Source organism: Bos javanicus, chromosome 13, assembly GCF_032452875.1.
Source record: "Bos javanicus breed banteng chromosome 13, ARS-OSU_banteng_1.0, whole genome shotgun sequence".
Classification (NCBI taxonomy): Eukaryota; Metazoa; Chordata; class Mammalia; order Artiodactyla; family Bovidae; genus Bos; species Bos javanicus.
In genome coordinates, this window is record NC_083880.1 from 47,453,838 (window position 1) to 47,472,855 (window position 19,018).

General features: G+C 39.9%; 2 protein-coding genes across 4 annotated transcripts; both read right to left on the reverse strand.

Annotated features, from left to right (window-relative positions):
• Positions 1–2,157: 2,157 nt before the first annotated feature.
• TMEM230 (transmembrane protein 230) lies at positions 2,158–10,421 on the reverse strand. Of its 3 annotated transcripts, XM_061436592.1 has the most exons (5): positions 10,331–10,421; positions 8,028–8,141; positions 7,585–7,663; positions 6,578–6,700; positions 2,158–3,244 (listed from the first exon to the last, which is right to left on the reverse strand). In XM_061436592.1, the coding sequence occupies exons 2-5, from the start codon at positions 8,048–8,050 to the stop codon at positions 3,104–3,106; spliced, it is 366 nt and encodes a 121-aa protein (XP_061292576.1). In that variant the 5' UTR covers positions 8,051–8,141; positions 10,331–10,421; the 3' UTR covers positions 2,158–3,103. The 3 variants fall into 3 exon arrangements, with proteins under 3 accessions (XP_061292576.1, XP_061292577.1, XP_061292578.1); XM_061436593.1 differs by lacking the exon at positions 7,585–7,663; XM_061436594.1 differs by lacking the exons at positions 7,585–7,663; positions 10,331–10,421 and adding an exon at positions 10,155–10,245.
• A 1,486-nt stretch (positions 10,422–11,907) lies between these two features.
• On the reverse strand, positions 11,908–17,317 carry PCNA (proliferating cell nuclear antigen). Its single transcript, XM_061436591.1, has 6 exons — positions 16,881–17,317; positions 15,256–15,353; positions 15,054–15,121; positions 14,121–14,315; positions 12,402–12,525; positions 11,908–12,311 (listed from the first exon to the last, which is right to left on the reverse strand). Exons 1-6 carry the CDS (start codon positions 17,099–17,101, stop codon positions 12,232–12,234), a joined length of 786 nt encoding a protein of 261 aa, XP_061292575.1. The 5' UTR covers positions 17,102–17,317; the 3' UTR covers positions 11,908–12,231.
• Between the last annotated feature and the right edge of the window lie 1,701 nt (positions 17,318–19,018).

The following is a 19,018-nucleotide window of genomic DNA, read 5'->3' on the forward strand; positions in this document are numbered from 1 at the left end:
CTTCACTTACTATTTTGCTCCAATTGGTTGCCTCTGAGCAAGAAAAATCTATTGATTTTTTTTTTTTTCAAGAAAAACCCCAAATCAAGTTCAGCTGAACTTTTCCATTTTTAAAACAATTTTGGCCAACCTCTGCTCCTCACTGACCAAGCCTTATCTTTTCCTATAATACTCAGCACCTAAAAATTCTTGGCAGAAAGGAAGCAACCAATATGCTTCTGGCACACTGACCAGGTAAAGCTTATCCAGAGAGAAGGGGCCTAAAACTGCCATCATATGTGTTAACAGAACAGCTGATACAACTGGGGAGGATTTTTAGCCTTGGAAATGACTAATGAGAGGCATAACTGCTGTTGCCAATAAGAAAATCCTTATAAATCTAGGGCACACTTTGCTTACATGTGAGCCTCAAATATTAACTTTTTATCTAAGAATCTTTCTCAATTCAGGGTTTTCCTAAATATTAAAATAAAGTAGAAACATGTAATGAAATTGCCTGGCACAACATCTGGCAAAGTGTTCAAGAAACACTGACCATTATTATGGAGGTTTATACATTTTCTATAAAGCACAAGAATATACCATTACTGTCATTGCATAGTTACATAAAGTCTGATTTTGGCTTAATAGAAAATACTTCTGTAACAATTCCAACTACAGTATGAGATTATGAACCTGAATGTTCAAATACAATAGCAAAGATCACTCCTCAGGGGATTGAAAATATGACTACCACTCCAGGAATCTGACTTTTATGGTCTCTGTTCTTAGGACCCTAGGACTACATGCACAACTTGGAAAACTATACATACGATGTGCATTAAAAAGAAACGTGGCTCATCTCCGGGATATAGAAAGAGACACAAAACTGAGTATGTAGGGAAAAAAATTATAGAACTATAGAATGGGAGTCAGTTTTTTTTGAAAAACAGATACAGATAGTGCTTAGAACATTTCTAGAACAGGATACAAGAAACTTACCTAGACAACCTTGGGAACTGGCTGTTTACTCCCCCCACCATTCCATTTTTATTCCCCCCCCCCCCTTATTAGCACTATCATTACCCTTAAGAAACGGCCAAATAATTTACTTTGGCCAAAACCTTCTGGTTCTTAGCTTTGCAAACACTGCCAAGGATACTAAGCTTTATATATCTCCTCACATTTTCACTGTCACAGCCCAAGAATTTTAGACGACTATACTCCCCAGCCTACTCTCCCATTACCAAACGCACCTAACCTTGGTGGCTGCTTCAGGTCACCCTCTCACTGTCCCTCATTTCCTGAGTCTCATACTAGATTTTTTTCCCCCATTTGTGCCCACTGTGAGGGTGTAACACCTCTTAGATATACTGACTCCCAAATTTCTAACTATAGTTTTGACTCCCTTCCCAAACTCCAAATTTCAATTGCCTACTCAGTATTTCCACTTGGATGTCAAACAGACATCTAAATTTAATACATCCAAAGCTGCACTCATCTTCCCCATTAACACCACTCCACCTACAGCCCTTCAAATCGCAGCCAATGGCACTTCCAGCCTTATAATCATCCAAATCCATTCATTCAGTTCAGTTGTTCAGTCATGTCCAACTCTTTGCGACCCCATGGACTGCAGCATGCCAGGCCACCTTGTCCATCACCAACTCCTGGAGCCTACTCAAACTCATGTCCATCACATCAGTGATGCCACCCAACCAACTCATCCTCTGTCATCCCCTTCTCCTCCCACCTTCGATCTTTCCCAGCATCAGGTTCTTTTCCAATGAGTTGGTTCTTCGCATCAGGTGGCCAAAGTATTGGAGTTTCAGCTTCAGCATCAGTCCTTCCAATGAATATTCAGGACTGATTTCCTTTAAGATAGACTGGTTGGATCTCCTCACAGTCCAAGGGATTCTCAAGAGTCTTCTCCAACACCACAGTTCCAAAGCATCAATTCTTCGGCACTCAGCTTTCTTTACAGTTCAACTCTCACATGCATACATGACTACTGGAAAAACCACAGCTCTGACTTCAGAATAAAACAATGACTAGAAAGCAGTCTAAGCACAATGCTAGTTAACTAAAACTGAAGGCTGTCCTGGGGATTGGGATCAAAGACATATAATCATTAAACTGTTTTCTAAAGTAGGTTAAAATTAATTTTTAAGTCTAGGATTTAGATTTTGACATTTTAATTTCTTTTGAATACAAGTCACTTTTTGCAAGCTAGGAGGCAGATCAAGCTAAGGCAGTCCAGTCCTCTAGAGATCCAGGCCAATTCTTAAAATCTTCAGCAGAATGACATTAATACAAGGTGTCAACAATGGGATTATAAACTGTAAATAATAACCATTCGTCTACATTTTTTCCTTAGGAAGCAGCCAAAAGTCTAGTCCATAATGGTATGATATAAGAACATTTTGATCTACACAGGACAGAATGATCCAAATTATATGCTGGCCAACCTATCAGTAGGCCAGATCAGAGCTGGCCAAGGATTGGTGTACAGAGAAGAGTGTTTACATCTTGAAAATTTGCTTTGAGGTTTAAAAAATTCCTAGTTGTTGTTAATAAGAAAGCAAGTAAAAAATATTATAGATGCACCACACTGATATTTGATTGTGTCAAGGTCTTCCACTGGAACACAAAGTTAAAGAGTATGGGGAGAAGACACTTACTTTCAAAATAAATTACTTAGTAATAAGAAATCTGACATAGCGCATTCTTCCATTTGCCATAAGAACATTCTGACCATGAGGACTATTTAAAAGAATGCTCAACTCTAAAAAGGGTGGTGGCAGAACACTTTCCACTACAGAATAACCTCCCACTTTCCCATACAATTAATTGCTACTCTCCCATGATGCATATTCATTCAGAAAAACTTTGTCAGGAGCTTTTTGCCAGGGCCAGAAAATGAAAAATAAGAGAATGCCCAAATGACAGTTACTTGTGAGCTTAGTTAACATCTTTCAGGATGGACCCATAAAATCTGTCCACTGTTTTGTTAAACATTGGCAAACTGCAGAACTCCTTAGTCCTTAGTCATAGTTTTTGCTCAATGTCTTAAAGCTGGGCTTAGTTCCATCTGTGACTCTTTTCTTCAGTGCTGGGGTGGGTGCTAGTCATCAAAGTCTGGAATGTCATCATAGGAGTATCCCCGGTAGCCTTTGGATGCATAGTAGGCGATGCGCAGGTGGTAAAATCCTGGCAGGAACACTAGGATGCCAATGATCAGGACAGGAACGGCCCGGTCTGCCCCCTGGTGGCAGAAGGAAGCAAACATTACTACCACGCAAGTTACTAAATTTTAAAATAAAGTCATGGGTCCAATTCATAAATCAGTTATCATATACTTTTCAGAGCTTTGGGAAGTACACTACCAAGATAAAATGTTTATATCTCTTTGTCTCTTTAACAATTGCTGAAAAATTGCAAAGTACTAAAATTATAAAGAAATTATTCATGTTCATCCACAGATATTTTGGCTAACTTTTACTCCTTTAAAGTTTTTAGTTGTGAGTATACCAAACTCTGTGCCTTGTTTTTCGTCCCTTATTATAACACAGTCTGGGTTTCCCTCGTAGCTCAGTTGGTAAAGAATCTGCCTGCAATGCAGGAGACCTGGGTTTGATTCCTGGGTTGGGAACATCCCCTGGAGAAGGAAATGGCAACCCACTCCAGTATTCTTGCCTGGAGAATCCCATGGATTCTGGCAGGCTACTGTCCATGGGGTCACAATAGTCGGACACGACTGAGCGACTAAACCACCACAACACAATCTATAAAGATCTGCTTTTAACAGATATTGACAGGCTGCTTCATTCAAAACTGAAAGAGGATTATTTACCTCATATGGTTACAGTGGAAATTAAATGAAGTGATTGATACATGTAAAGGAAGTAGCCCCAGCTGGCACACAATGATGATAAATGCAAGCTTAAAACCAAAGGAAGAGAACTTTTGAAGGGGATTATTTGAACATTAAAAATGATGGTCTACAACTTTCACATTTGACATAGTTGGTGCTATTTCTATTATCTTATTTTACATTTTCTCTGGAGAAGGAAATGGCAACCCACTCCAGTACTCTTGCCTGGAAAATCCCATGGACGGAGGAGCCTGGTGGGCTACAGTCCATGGGGTCGCAAAGAGTCAGACACGACTGAGCGACTTCACTTTCACTCTTACATTTTCTACTTTTCTGTTTATTTTTTTCAGGATTTCGACTGTACATCCCTAAGGAGATATATCCCAAGGATTAAAAGAGTTGCTAAGAAAACTTACAGTGCGTTCAGCCTTCTTTTACTTAGCATTAATATTGCTGTTACTCTTAAACTGCTGCTGCTGCTGCTACTAAGTCGCATCAGTCGTGTCTGACTCTGTGCGACCCCACAGACGGCAGCCCACCAGGCTCCTCTGTCCCTGGGATTCTCTAGGCAAGAATACTGGAGTGGATTGCCATTTCCTTCTCCTATTACTTTTAAACTATTTAATGTCAAATAAGGCATGAAGAAATTATTTCAATATCATTGGGATAGACATACATACCTAAAAGCAAAGAAATTAACTTCAAACTGTAATCTTAAACTTGCATGGGAAATATCTAATACTATAGCTATTATGACATATTAGATTGGCCAAAAAGTTCATTTAGGTTTTTTTGTAAGATGTTTTGGAAAAACCCAGAAGAACTTTTTGGTCAGGTCAATGTCTATACAATATTTCCCTGTTTTCTAAAGGATACCTATTTCCTAATTCTGTCTCTGAAAAAGCCTAGAAAAAATGAAAACCAATAGTAATGGCATCATTCATGCCCAGTTTGTGAGCTCTAAATCTACTTCCCATAAAGAAACCAGAGCTCCTTAGTGAAATGGCTGTTTAAAAGTTGGGGGACAGGGAATATACAGATGGGCCTGGGATAACATGCTGAGCCAGAAAGCAAGAAAACTATTAAAGGCTTTGAGAACCCATGTGTAATAGCAAACGCACAGCATCCCTATGAAATATTCTTTCTAAAAGAAAACTACAGTAGGTCTAAATCTAAGCAAGTCCTAAATCTATCAGTACGCAAGAAAAAGGGGAATAGAAAAACAAGGTAAATTGTATTAAGACAATACCCCTAGATCTGTGTAAAAACTGTTAGAGAGGCATACTGAAGACGCACGCTTAATAATTTACCAGCAAAATGTAAATCTGGTATTTGCTTTAGTATACATAGGAAAAAAAGTTGGGGATATAGATGAAACAAAAGGTCACTAACTGTTGATGTTCAACTGCGGATATATACTGGGGGTTCATTATGTTATTTCATCTACTTCTGTTTTGTTTGAAATGTCTGCAATAAGAAGTGAAAAAACCCCAAACCAAACCAAAAACCAAAACAATCTAATAAGTGATTTTCTTAGTTAACACCTTTATCCTTACTTATAGTCTTTTATAAATCATACAAGGTGAAGTGCTATTTGTGATCTCACCTCCACTCTCAATTTTTACGTCATTAATAAAGTTAACTGAAGGCACAGTCCTGAAGTTCAATGTTCAAATTTAGACAGCACTAAGTAAGCCTCTGGTAGCCACATGATACTTTTAAAATAGCTAAAGACAAATTGCGACACAGCTAAAGTAAATTTATATACATCTCAAAAGCCATGTGCAGCCATTTTATTGGGACAGTCTACTATTCCTAATTCCAGGGATAATGCCCAGAGTTTTAGCTCTTTGCTGTGTTCCCTATACAAAGCAATGTGACCATCATCCCCTGGTCTGGTGTGTGTGGAAGATCAGATGTGAACTATGGTCAATATTAGTTTAGATGCTGTGTATAAGCATCTGTATTGGGCTTCCCTGGTGGTTCAGATGGTAGAGAATCTGCCTACAATGAAGGAGACCCCAGTTCAATCTCTGGGTTGGGAAAATCACCTGGAGAAGAATATCCTCCAGTATTCTTGCCTGGAGAAATCCACAGACAGAACAGCCTGGTGGGCTACAGTCCATGGGGTCACAAAGAGCTGGACATGACTGAGAGACTAACACTGCCACTGCTATACAATCCAAGAGAAAGAACCACCAAAAACCACTTTAGGTTTCTAAGGTATCATACTGAAGCTCAACAGGAACTTCAACCAAATCCAATTTAAGAAAGATCTGGGCCATGAGCCAAAAGTCTTGGCTTGGTCAGTGGCCCCAGACCTATACAATCCTCACTGCTTCTGCCCAAACACTAACTACGGTTGTATGTCTGTGGCACTGCAAAGTTACAATAATAGCATCCCACTCCAGTTATAAACTTTATCACTCAGGAATCCTCAGTGCTAGACTCAGCTGTGCTGTTCCAAACTATGATGGTAGGAAAATTGCCCACATCTCAGAGGGAAAATCTGCCCACCTGCCATACCCACCTCATAGGATCTGTGAGAGAAGTTTGTTGAGGCTCAAAGGAAGAAGCATCTTGTTATCTGAGAACAAAATCTTAAAACAAAAACAAAAACCACCTTTTCTTCTTTCTGCTGAAATATGCTGTACTAGATAGAAGACAACAGAGTGGCTGACATTTTAAACATCTTCTGGAAATCCCACAAGCCCCTCAGCTTACCCCTTTGCTGATATAGCCTGCCAGCAGGAGGGAGCCTATGATAATGAGAAAGGCGCCAATCAAAAACAGCACTGTAGCAAGCGCAATGGCCTTATATGGGATCTTAGGAGGGCTTTTCTTAAACTGGAAGAGAAACAAACAAAAAAAGACAAAGAAGAGCATTATGAATATACAGGACTCAGATACTTTAAAGCAGGGAGGATAAGAAAAATCAATCTTAGTGTGTCTTGAAAAGTCCTACCACCCACTGCAGCTCTGGGAGAGAAAGGAAAAGGACTGCAGGAGAGGAAGCTCCAGTTATTGCTCTAACAATAACTCGAGTAAGGAAATCTCAGCAGAATGTTATTTTTTCTAGTTCTAGTCTCATTCCACAGACCACTCACTGTACTGTTAAAAAAATCATTTTCTTACAAAAACAAGACACTTCATGTTACACATGTTTTTAATAAACATGCCTTTGCACATGGAAGAATGTACTAATCTATAGGGATTAAAAGTGAACATCAAGCTCTGGAAAAGTAAGGAAGAAAAAAATGATTTCTGGAATTCAAAGTTAAGCTGGGATCTGGTCAAGGGTTTTAAAAACAACCTTTTCTGAAGCATTAGTTGCCTGACCCACCGAGCAAGTAACCTGCCTTATTAACAAGTTCAATTCAAGGTTAAAACATTCAAAGACAAATTTCTAAGGTTTGGCTCATGTTTGTGTGTGACCAAACTGACTGGAAGCTTTTCCAACCTGCTTTAAAAAAAAAACCCAAAAAACTCTCTCTTTTAAGTGTGGGTCCCAAAAGTACAAAGAATAATTGATTTCTTTATACTGATACTTATTTAAAAGAATGGGGTTCCTGCTACTTCTTTGATCTTAGTTCCACCTAAAATAGTCTAGTCTAAAGGGAAGCGGCCAAAAAGAGATGCTACACCCTTAAGTACTTTATAAACAATGATCAGGAAGGACACACATTCAAAAAATATTCTCTGTTTTACTTACTGTTTGCCACAAAGAATACCTTTAATAAATTGGATCTCATGACATCAGGAAAGAAGGAAGATTCCCACAATCTGCTGGCTTTAGCAGTGAGTTTCTCCCTTAAAAGATGAACTGGTTTTGACTGAAGTGTAAACAAACTGGTAACACAGTCTTTAAAAAATTCTACTTAACAAGATAATCTGATTACTTCCAGATAAACGAAATAAAATTTGCAACTATTAGACTCTGGCATTACAACTAAAATTTCTCCAAAATGGACAATATTTATATTGGTTTGAAACTGCTCTGCCAAGGTCCCTCTTTCTGCAGGCTATGGGTGAGAGTCTCAGCAGTTTCTTTCCTGCTCCCTCTAAACCCTAGGAACAATCAGCAAAACCTGGATCTGATCAAAAACAATCAGTCTCCCTGCTAACTTAGCATCAACAGAGCCAGCTAATCTCATCAGGTCCTTTCTGCATTTACCTGAAGGTCAATGTAGCCATCATCCGTACTAGAGAGTCTTGAGTATTTCACTTTGCTACTGGGAATTCCAGTAGCCAGGTTGGTACGAGACGGCATCATAACACGCTGACACAGCTACAGTATGAAAACAAAGAAAAGTATTATTGTCTGCAGGCTACAATAATGTGTTTGTTATACATACTGGAGTTCTGGGCTGCCGTGTTATACTAGCATTTGGCGATTTAAGCTCCATTGTTCTTAGAGCCTGATATTCCTTTGACATGAAAACATTCTCATTATGCCTCTACTCTAGTTTCTCCTGGTAGAATAAGAATCAAGACATTTGCCAAGAACCAGACTTCATATTTATTTTGCCATTAATGTTTTTCTGCCTCCTAATTTTTTCAAAGTCACAAGAGAGTAGGTGAAACAGTGGTCACTTAAATCCATCTGACATTTCAACCATTCTGCTACAGTACTGCCTGTCCCCCCATCCCTGCTTCCACAAAAAGCAAGAGGAGCATATACTCAAGTGATTCTCTTACTTGACTAGGACAGAGGAGAGAGGGTGAGAAATGAAATACATTCACATCAGCATTTTGCCTATTTCCCTCTGATGGATATCATCCATTTAACACAAAAGATCTGTAAAAGTTCTTGTAAATTTGGATAAGTTATTGGCTACCAGTATTACACCAGTGTCCTCTGATTTGCTTGTCTCTCTGCTCCACCCCAGAGGGCTTCCTTGTTGGCTCAGCTGTAGAGTCCAATGGAGGAAACCCAAGTTCAGTCCCCAGGTTGGTTAAGATTCCCCTGGAAGAGGGCACAGCAACCCACTCCAGTATTCTTGCCTAGAGAATCTCATGGACAGAGGAGCCTGGCAGGCTATAGTCCATGGGGTCGCAAAGAGTCTAACACAACTGAAGTGACTGAGCATGAATGCACTGCTTCAGCCCAAGCACTGAAAGTAGCAATTTCACTTTCCAAATTACTTCTTCAGCTACATCAAAAACAAAACAAAAAAACTCTGAATAAATACTTGGTTTTTGTTCAAACTAGTCAAAGTTGACTCCTATAATGAAATCGTGGCTATTACGTCACCAGCTTAAAAGTATATAAGATTAAATTGAAAAACATTTGTAATTCCTGTACTTTTCCTCTATAAAATCACAAAGTTATGTGAATGAAACAAGTAAACCTATTTTGATCATCAAGTTACTTGATTTCTAAAAGTGAAACATATCTAAGCGCTTTATATATACTTAATTCTGAATGAATGAGCTGTTTTAAGTGGCCTGCAGACAACCTAATTAGCATTATAAAGGAACTGGTGCTAAACGCTCCTGTTCCTTTTTAGTAATTTTGTAATGATGCAGAAATCAAGTACTGAAAAAATAAAAGTGTGCTCTTATATGCTTTTCAAAAATGGTTAGATCAAATTATGTCAAAAACTGTTTTTAAGTGTTGTGATCCTTATTACACGATAATCTAAATTTAATTCTATAAAACTTTAAGTCCAAACTACCAATAAGTGGGGGGTTTTGAGAGCATTTAATCACCTGTGATTTGTATCAGTCTTTAAAAGTTTACATACTGTCATTAACTATTCATGCTACTGCTACTGCTAAGTCACTTCAGTCGTGTCCGACTCTGTGCGACCCCACCAGGCTCCCCCGTCCCCGGGACTCTAGGCAAGAACACTGGAGTGGGTTGCCATTCCCTTCTCCAATACATGAAAGTGAAAAGTGAAAGGGAAGTCGCTCAGTCGTGTCCGACTCTTAGCGACCCCATGGACTGCAGCCCACCAGGCTCCTCCATCCATGGGATTTTCCAGACAAGAGTACCGGAGTGGGTTGCCATTTCCTTCTCCAATGCATGAAAGTGAAAAGTGAAAGTGAAGTCGCTCAGTCGTATCCGACTCTTAGCGACCCCATGGACTGCAGCCTACCAGGCTCCTCCATCCATGGGATTTTTCAGGCAAGAGTACTGGAGTGGGATGCCATTGCCTTCTCCGTAACTATTCATACACTGCATCAAAACATAAAAACAGGCATGGCGTGAGAAACACCAGACGACTGCTTATTGGTAGCAGAGTAAGAATTCTAAAAGAGGGAAAAGGAAAAATGTAAAGCAATGTTTTCTGAGTACCTGCCCAACAGGCTTTTTTTACCAGCCTCACCGGAATCCCAAAATTTCTTCAGCACTTGAATGCTGCAAGAATTTTTAAAGCATAGCACTTAGCATACAGCTTCGCACTACGCGCCTCTCCACACTACTTCCCTGTCCGCTTCCAGACCCAGCCAACAAGAGAAATAAGAACTGACGTGAATTTAGATGGAAATATCTGCTTTCAGGAAAGCGGCCAGCCGTGCCCCGGGAGGGTGAATGCTCCACACGGAGGACTCCAGCCTTGACCGGCGGAGAACGCAGTCTGGGCCGCGCCGCAAGCCTGAGGCGAGCGCTTCCGCTTCCGCTCCCGCCCAGCGAGCACGCACGCTTTATCCGGGGCCCGAGCGCGGACAGCTCGCTCACGGTTGGCAGCTGGAGCGCCCGAGACATCCCCCAACTGCCACCCGGCCTCGACCGGCTAGACGCCGGAAATGGCGTGTGTTTTGGAGGTTGCAGGCCGGACGTGGCGTCAACGGGGGCGACGCCTTCTCATTTTACTTTCTTCGGTTTCTAGCCCGCTTTCTTTTCAGCGGCCCGCACAAGTCGTCGGGTCTTAGCGCTGCGCAAGCGGAGCGCGCCCCGTGGGGTTTCCTAAGGCTCTGCAGTCCGGGCTGGCTGTCCACCATTTCCGCCGGGGCCGGTGGGTTCCTAGGTAGCGGCGCCGCCTGGGTCAGTCAGGCCCAGGGCTACCCGGCCACGTGTTTCTTTCCGGCCCCCTGAGCAGTGAAGGGAGCTCAGTGGCGCTGCGAAACGCAGAAGCCGAGCTGACGAAGCTCCAGAAAGCTGGAGCTGCCAGGTCTCCGTGTGCCCAGGCAAGGCCGCCTTGCCCGGGGTCTGCGCAGCGGTGTCTGCCGCCGTCTACCTCACCCACTACTCTGGAGTAGCACCCTACATTCTTGTGCTTCAGTTTCCTGCACATCTTCAGGCCATGCCCCATTAAGAGGGCTGCCCACAAGGGACATTTTGCAATACATAAAACTCTTTAAAATGTCAAGCTTTATTGAAGTATAATTTACATATAAAGTACAATTGGGTTAGTTTTTTTTGACAAATGCAGTGGAGACATCACCAGTGTAGATAAAACATTTTTTTCACTCCAAAAACTTCACCAGGCCCCTCTGCTGTCAGTCTCCTTCCCTAACACACCAGGAAGGTAATTTATGTACTGGATACAGTGAGTTCTACCAACGGATAACTAGAATTTAATATGTGACTTTGTAGCACAATTATTGCTGGGCCTTTTTCACTTTCTTGGTTGACTCCTGACACCCATGTAAACCATTTTCATCCTTCAAGGGAATAAGTCCCCCTGCCCCTCCCAAAAGTCTACTTACACTAGAAAAACTTTTTGCATAAACATAACTTCTTGGGACCTATCACAGATCTACTAACACTTCCAAGACTCCTGTACAAGGCTCCCTAGGCTAAAAAAACACTGCCCTACAACGCTGTAAGTGACCTTATAAAGGCCATTGAACTTTGCAAACATTAAGCTTCTGTAAAGTGTTAGTTTCTGCTAATATAAAGTATTATGTGTTCTACTCTCTCTTCATTTCTTGAGCTCAAGTCAGAATACCAAAGTAAGTTTGGCAAATGAATCACCCCAAAATACCTGCTGTATTTGGAATACTTTAGACAAAAAATAGAGCAGTTACATGAAAGAGCTGCTTGAATTTAACTTGTTTAGGATATTTGCAATCATTGTAGTCCAAATGAAGGCACTGTCCTGTGATGATGCTTAAATTCAAATGACTTTTATTTAAATTGAAAACGATACTTAAAACACATTTATTAGAGTCAAAACTCTTTTGTTTATAAAAACTATAAGGATTATTCCTAGGTAAGGCAGAAGTATTACTCAGTTAACAAGACCAGATTTGACTTTGCACTTTTCTTTAAACAAGTTGTAGAGAATGGAGAAAAAAAAGTTATTTACAGAAAACATTATCTACATATGTACTCAGAGGTACAAAGACAAAAAAGACTTAAGTGTGTGCTGGCATCTCAGAAGCAGTTCTCAAAGAGCTTAGTTTCATTTCTTGAATTTTAAGAATGTCTAAGATCCTTCTTCATCCTCGATCTTGGGAGCCAAATAGTACTTTAAATGTCCCATATCAGCAATTTTATACTCTACAACTGAAAGAAAACAGGAGAACATAGTTAATTATTGAGAAGTACCACATACACTACCTACAAAACCAACACTGAACAAGTTTATTATCTTACCAAGGGGTACATCTGCAGACATACTAAGTGTTACTGTAGGAGACAGTGGAGTGGCTTTTGTAAAGAAGTTCAGGTACCTCAGTGCAAAAGTTAGCTGAACTGGTTCATTCATCTCTATGGCAACCTTAGGGAGAAAACAAGAGTCATTATACTGAACAACATTAAGAAAACTGCAATCCATTCATTTATAGTATACATTAAAAAATAATCAGCTAATAAACAAAGGAATAAAATATATTAATATATTACAATTCTGCAAACCCTAAGGACTTAATGATTATAGATGAAATTTATTATGGCTGATAAAAATCACAAAGATATCCAAATACCTCATGTCTCCTATAGAGGGACACACCATTACCTATAAAATGTTCTCCTTCTCCCACTTCCAAACAAAACACCTTGAAAATCATCAAGCCCCGAGAGCTGTATCTATCAGAAAATGGATTTGAAGAACATATTAACTGACATAAGGAACTCAGTGGGCAAAATCCAGACTTTGGGAAATTTGATAACAAATGACTTAGTTTCTTCAACAAATGAAATTGTAATGGAGAGAAGGAAATGGAAACTGGAGAAACAATGGATTAAAAGAAACCTAAGAAGCACATCCCAATGAACTGTAATGTATGGACCCTATTAAAAATCTTGATTCAAATAAATTGAAATAACAAGGGAAGCAGAACACTGAAAAATTCCTTAACATAAATTTTCTTAGATGTTATAAAATGTTTATACTATAATAATAGTAAGATATTCATCATGTGAACTTTTGAAATTTCTGGCTGTGCCTCACAGCTTGCAAGATCTTAGTTCCCAGACCAGGGATTGAACACATAGACTCATCAGTAAAGAATGGAGTCCTAACCACTGAACTACTGAGAGAAAAGCAAAACTCAAGATTGGCAAGGAAATGAGATGTAATTTAGAATAAAAGAGTTAGCTCCAGGAGTTTTGTTACTAATATATATTTATTACATATATATATATATATTTAGACTCTTTATTTTAAAGTTAATATATAAGGATTACATAAGAGCTAGATTTTCACCCCAACCAGATCCTTTTATTGAATTGCTTAATTATTTGGTAAAAACATAGTAAATACCCCCAGAAAGCCAAGGGTAGCCTCCCAATCATATAGAGTATGTGTGGGACTGATACACAAACTCATTGTTCTGTAGTTTTATAAAGGTTGCAATGAATTTGCGTTCCCTTCTCACAAATTTAAGTTATATGGCATTTATAGATCAGTTGCAGATTTCAAAAGTGTCTTTCAATTCTCACACATCAGTTACTTGAAGATGCAAACTGTTTTTCTTTAGAGCTTTCTTTAATCTTAGTAATTACCTTGCTATGGACCGAATGTTTGTGTCCACCCCCCATCAAATTCATATTAAAACCAAATTTCCAATATGATGTTATTGGAGGGGACTTTGGGAGGTGCTTAGGTTAGGAAGGCAGAGCCCTCATGAATGGGATTAGTGCCTTTTAGAGACCCCAGAGAACTCCCCTACCCCTTTCACCAGGTTAAGGAGGCTGCTGTCTTCTTAAATGAAGAAGCAGGCCCTCAACAGACACCAAATCTGCCAGCTTCAATAAACTTTTGTTGTTTATAAGCCACTCAGTCTATGGTATTTTGTTGCAGTAGCCTTAGCAGACTAGGACATAACCTGGTGTAATTCTTCAAAGTATTTTGTTTACTTAAAAACTACTTACAGCTTCCTCCTCTTTATCAACATTACTTGTCTGTGACAACTTAATATTTCCATTTCCAAGTTCTCCACTTGCAGAAAATTTCACTCCATCTTTTGCACAGGAAATTACAACAGCATCTCCAATGTGACTGAGATCTCGGCATATACGTGCAAATTCACCAGAAGGCATCTTTACTACACAGCTATACTCTTGTTCCTATAAAACAAAGACATGTAAAGGTCATGGGAATGAAAGATTTGGGACCCTCACTTCTTGAAGATTCAACATCTAAACAAGAACTCAGAATTCAAGATTTTCTGATTACTCTGAAATATCACTCATTGTGCAATTTCTTAACATTCTACTAAAAAAAATGCAGATATAAAAAAGTATAAGAATAATCATACTAAGAAACCAATTAGAACTTAAACTTTTAAAAAAGTAAATGCACTATCCAGGGAACAAGAGCCTCCATCTAATCACTCTATAGGAGTCTAAATCAAGAAGACATTAGGATATGGCATTCAAATGGTAACAGCACAAATAGGTTTGCTTTCCAAAACAAGAGCATGTTAGGCATTGTAAACATCTGAACACATCTTCTTTCGATGTTGATAAAACCTAACCATAATGAATTTCTGCTAAAATAGCTTTAAAATCTCCTTTCAATAAAAACCAAGCACTCTAGGAATAATAATAATTTTTTTAAAAGATGCAGAGGTTAATGCAAATATGTCCTTGGCAGCAATGAATTCAAACCAATGAGCCACTGCAGAACACCATAATTTAATAAAATGACAAATATGCCAGTCTAAATACCCTACTCTGGAATATACATGAGCAGATATATAGAAAAGTTCTATTAGGAAGTAGGCTTTAAATTATTATATAAATATATGTTATGTAACTATCATGACTGTACAGCATGCTCAATCAGAAACTTGTGATACTCACTGGAATTCCAAGCTGTTCAACATCTAAATCCATTAACTTCATTTCATAGTCTGAAACCTTTTCCTGATCTACCAAAAGCAAATATGAAGAAAAATATGTAAGTTTACAACTAAGAGGTATATTTTACAATCATCAGACTTGGGAAATACTGACACTGCATTTTAGTTTCCTCTACCATAACTCAGTAGAAGGGTGGACTTACTTGGAGCTTCAAATACTAGTGCCAACGTGTCCGCGTTATCTTCAGCTCTTAAGGTAATGATGTCTTCATTGCCAGCACATTTTAGTATTTTGGACATGCTAGAACAGAGAAGACAAAGGGTTTTAATCAACACCATCTTCTCAAGATCGTTAGTTTTCTAATGGAATTAAAATTCATAAACACATTTAAAACTAGAACCTGGGTTTCTGTGGTTTGACTTATTGAAATGATGTTTTAAAAACTCAAGACTTTAACATTAATATTGTGTGAATGTAGTCATTTGGGGAACTCTTTGAATGATGTTATTATACCATGATTATACATAGTTTATGAAATTGTTTTAAGTTACAGGCCAAGGATACTCTGTTATAAAACTTTCAAGAGAATGTAATGCTCTACAATCACTGCATCTGGAAATAAATGATACCTGCATGTTGAATTGGGGTGGGGGGAGCAAGCATAACTTTAAGTGTTAATAAACTTTACATCAAAATTATTAAAACGCCTTTCTCCAGTGTTTGCTGTATTCTCTTAGTGTTTATGGTAAATAAAATATAAAGGAACATGGAAAAAAAATAAAAAATAAAATAAAATTAGGAGTTACCACTTTTAACCATTAGTTGCTGTTGTTTAGACCCTAAGTGGTGTCTCCTGGACTGCAGCCTATCAGGGTCCTCTGTCCATGAGATTTCCCAGGCAAGAATACTGGAGTGGGTTGCCATTTCTTTCTCCAGGGGATCTTCTCCACCCAGGGATCGAACCCTCATCTCCTGCATTGGCAAAGTGATGCTTTACAAGTGAGCCACCAGGGAAACCCGTAACCAGTACGCCATCTGTCAGATTGGTGAGTTTGGAAAACGTACTGCACGAGGGATATGCAAACCGGTCCAGACACTTTGGAATGCAATCTGGCAGTATTGATACCCAAAAGGCCCACAACATACCAAGAGCAGTTTCACTTCTGGATAAATAAAAGGACAATATTTTATGAATTTCGGGTGGGTGAAGTAAATTATCGGGCAATTATCTTTAAAAATGATCTAATAAACCTATTAAAGTACACTGCATGTACTATGGGTGTTTATCATATAACACGGTATTTATCATAAGCTTTAAGATTCAAACATGTGTAGTTCAAAAGTTGAACGCCACTGCCCTGGAGAAAATTTTCAAGTCCAGGATCTTAGGGTGCTCACCGCAACTTTGCAGTAATAAAAAAAATACTCTGGTCCCTAGATAGGGTGACTGAACTAGGATACACTATAAAGCACTTTAAGTCAACCAGGTCCAAGGTTTCTCATCCAAGTCGCCTGCACTTAATGACCAAAGCGTTCTGCAACAGTCTTTTCCTGGCACCGTAAAGTCCATCATTTTCCCGCCACCACCCGCTTTGTGACTTTGGCGCGGAAAACTGCCGGTTCGCAGTTCGCGCGGCAGCCAGCGCGGGCTTTGCAAACCGCGCGCTCTGCTGGGTCCCGCCACCCGCCCCCCAACTCCGCAGCAGGCCAATGAGAAGACGCAGATGGCCCACGCCAGCCAATGAGGGCCCGGCTCGTAGGAGCTCGCGCCAAGAGCCTGAGGTAGGAGTGGACCATGGCCCGGATGTCCGAGGCTTTGGAGCTCACCTGGTGAGGTTCACGCCCATGGCCAAGTTGCGGTCGCAGCGGTAAGTGTCGAAGCCCTCGGAGCGAAGGGTTAGCTGCACCAAGGAGACATGAGACGAGTCCATGCTCTGCAGGTTCACGCCACTTGAGCTGATGTCCCAGCAGGCCTCGTTGATGAGATCCTTAAGCGCCTCCAGCACTTTCTTCAAGATGGAGCCCTGGACCAGGCGCGCCTCGAACATGGTGGCGGAGTCGCAATGACACGGCTACAGGTAGAAGGACTGAGGAAAGTGTAGCCGGCTTAGGCTTCAGAGGATGACAGCGAGAGGCGGAACACGACTATGAACGCCTGAGACGAAGGAAGCCTCTAACAGCTAGCCGCGCCTGGAGCCGTTTAATACTGCCGCGTCTGGTAGCGCGCGCTACGCCCCCGCGCCCGTTGTTGATACGTCATCACGCTGCCCTCCTGCTGCCTGGGCGGAGAGACTGTAAAGCCAATCCCGTCCGTGCACTGCACGAAACCCGCCCCACCCGGAACATCCATTGGAGGATGCGGGCATGGGGGCGGGGCAGGAGCGCAGCGCTTCGTTGGCCCAGCAGATAGGCCTAAGCTGGAGTCCTGGCCATTTTGTTATGTTCCGGCACCCGTTAGAGGAGTCCTTCTGAGTGTGAAAATCAGTCCTAGACTGGCGGGAATGGTCGATGAGCTGCGACTCTGTGGTGCCTCATCAGTCTCTCGCTTCAGGGGTACAAAATTTACAGCCGTGAGTGAAACGTAAATCGAGGCTCTGTGCTCAGTCGCATCAGTTTGACTCTTTAGGAAGAAAAGCCACCTTTTCTTTAGCTGCTTTAAGGGAGGTAGTTATGATTTAAAAAAACAACAAAAGTTATCTCCCCACCACCAGCTCTTAAAGCTCCTCCGCCACCTACACACAAATTGATATCATTTATTGTATGTAACTTTCTAAGTTTTTTTTCCTCTACAAGTATATATCTTAAAAAAAAAATAATGAGTTCATGCCATAAAGAATTCAGCAAAGTGCTTACTAAAGTATGTTTAATTTTATGCCGGGTTCATGTTTTGTTTATCAGCACCTCTTAAAAAGATGGCATCATATCCTACAAATGTAACCTAACCTAATTGCCAATGTCTTGTAATTCGGGCAACTCCTTGAAGTAGTATTGCTGGATAGAGGAGCATACGCATTAAATTTTTGATAAATGTTTAACTAAGTTGACTTCTAAAAGATTGTAGTTTACATTCCAGCCAAGACTATGAGCATGCTCCTTGCCCCTAATTTTTCTAACTATAGTTACTGGCAGTCTAATTTTTAAATCTGTGCTCGTTTGTGTGGAAATTTCAATTTGCATATTAAAAGACTGGTGCAAATTGGATATCTTTCATACAGTTCTTGACCATTGCATGTTTATATTTTTTCTGTTAAACTTTTTTTCTTATTGATTAAAAGCATTTCATATATTAATCATCTCCCTATTATAAATATTCTCCCTTTGTTTCTTTTTTCCTTTGTTTATAGCATTTCTTTTTAGTTGCTTCTAATGTTTTACCTTGGTCTATAAAATTCTGTAGTCTTTCTACCATGTATGGTGTGGATTTGGTTTTATTTATCCTGTTCATGGAATTTTTGTATTCCTTAGCCAAAAGATTCATGCATTTCATCAAATCTAGAATATTGTCAACCATTATGGTTTCAAAAATCGCCTTTCCCTACTCAATGCTCTCCCTCTAGTATTTCTATTAGCTGTGTCTTTAATTGAATTTAAGATACCTTCAATTGTAAGATGCTCCATTATTTTATGTAGCACAAGAAAATATGCAACTATCCTGATTTATCGTTTAGATTTTCTGTTTTGTTATTATCATAGAACTTTGACTTATAAAACATTTGTATCATATATCACTCTTGTGCCTATGATGCACATATTATATATATGATATATATGTAAAAGCACACCATATATAAAAGCACTCATAATATATTTTAACATTCAGTTTCTCAGTTGCTGATAACTGCTGTTTTTCCATATATCACCGTTGTCAAGGCTGTGAATGATGCAGCATTCTTAAGAGTGATACTGGGCTTCTCTGGTGGCTCAGTGATGCAGTCACCTACTGGTGTAGGACCTCTGGGTTCGAT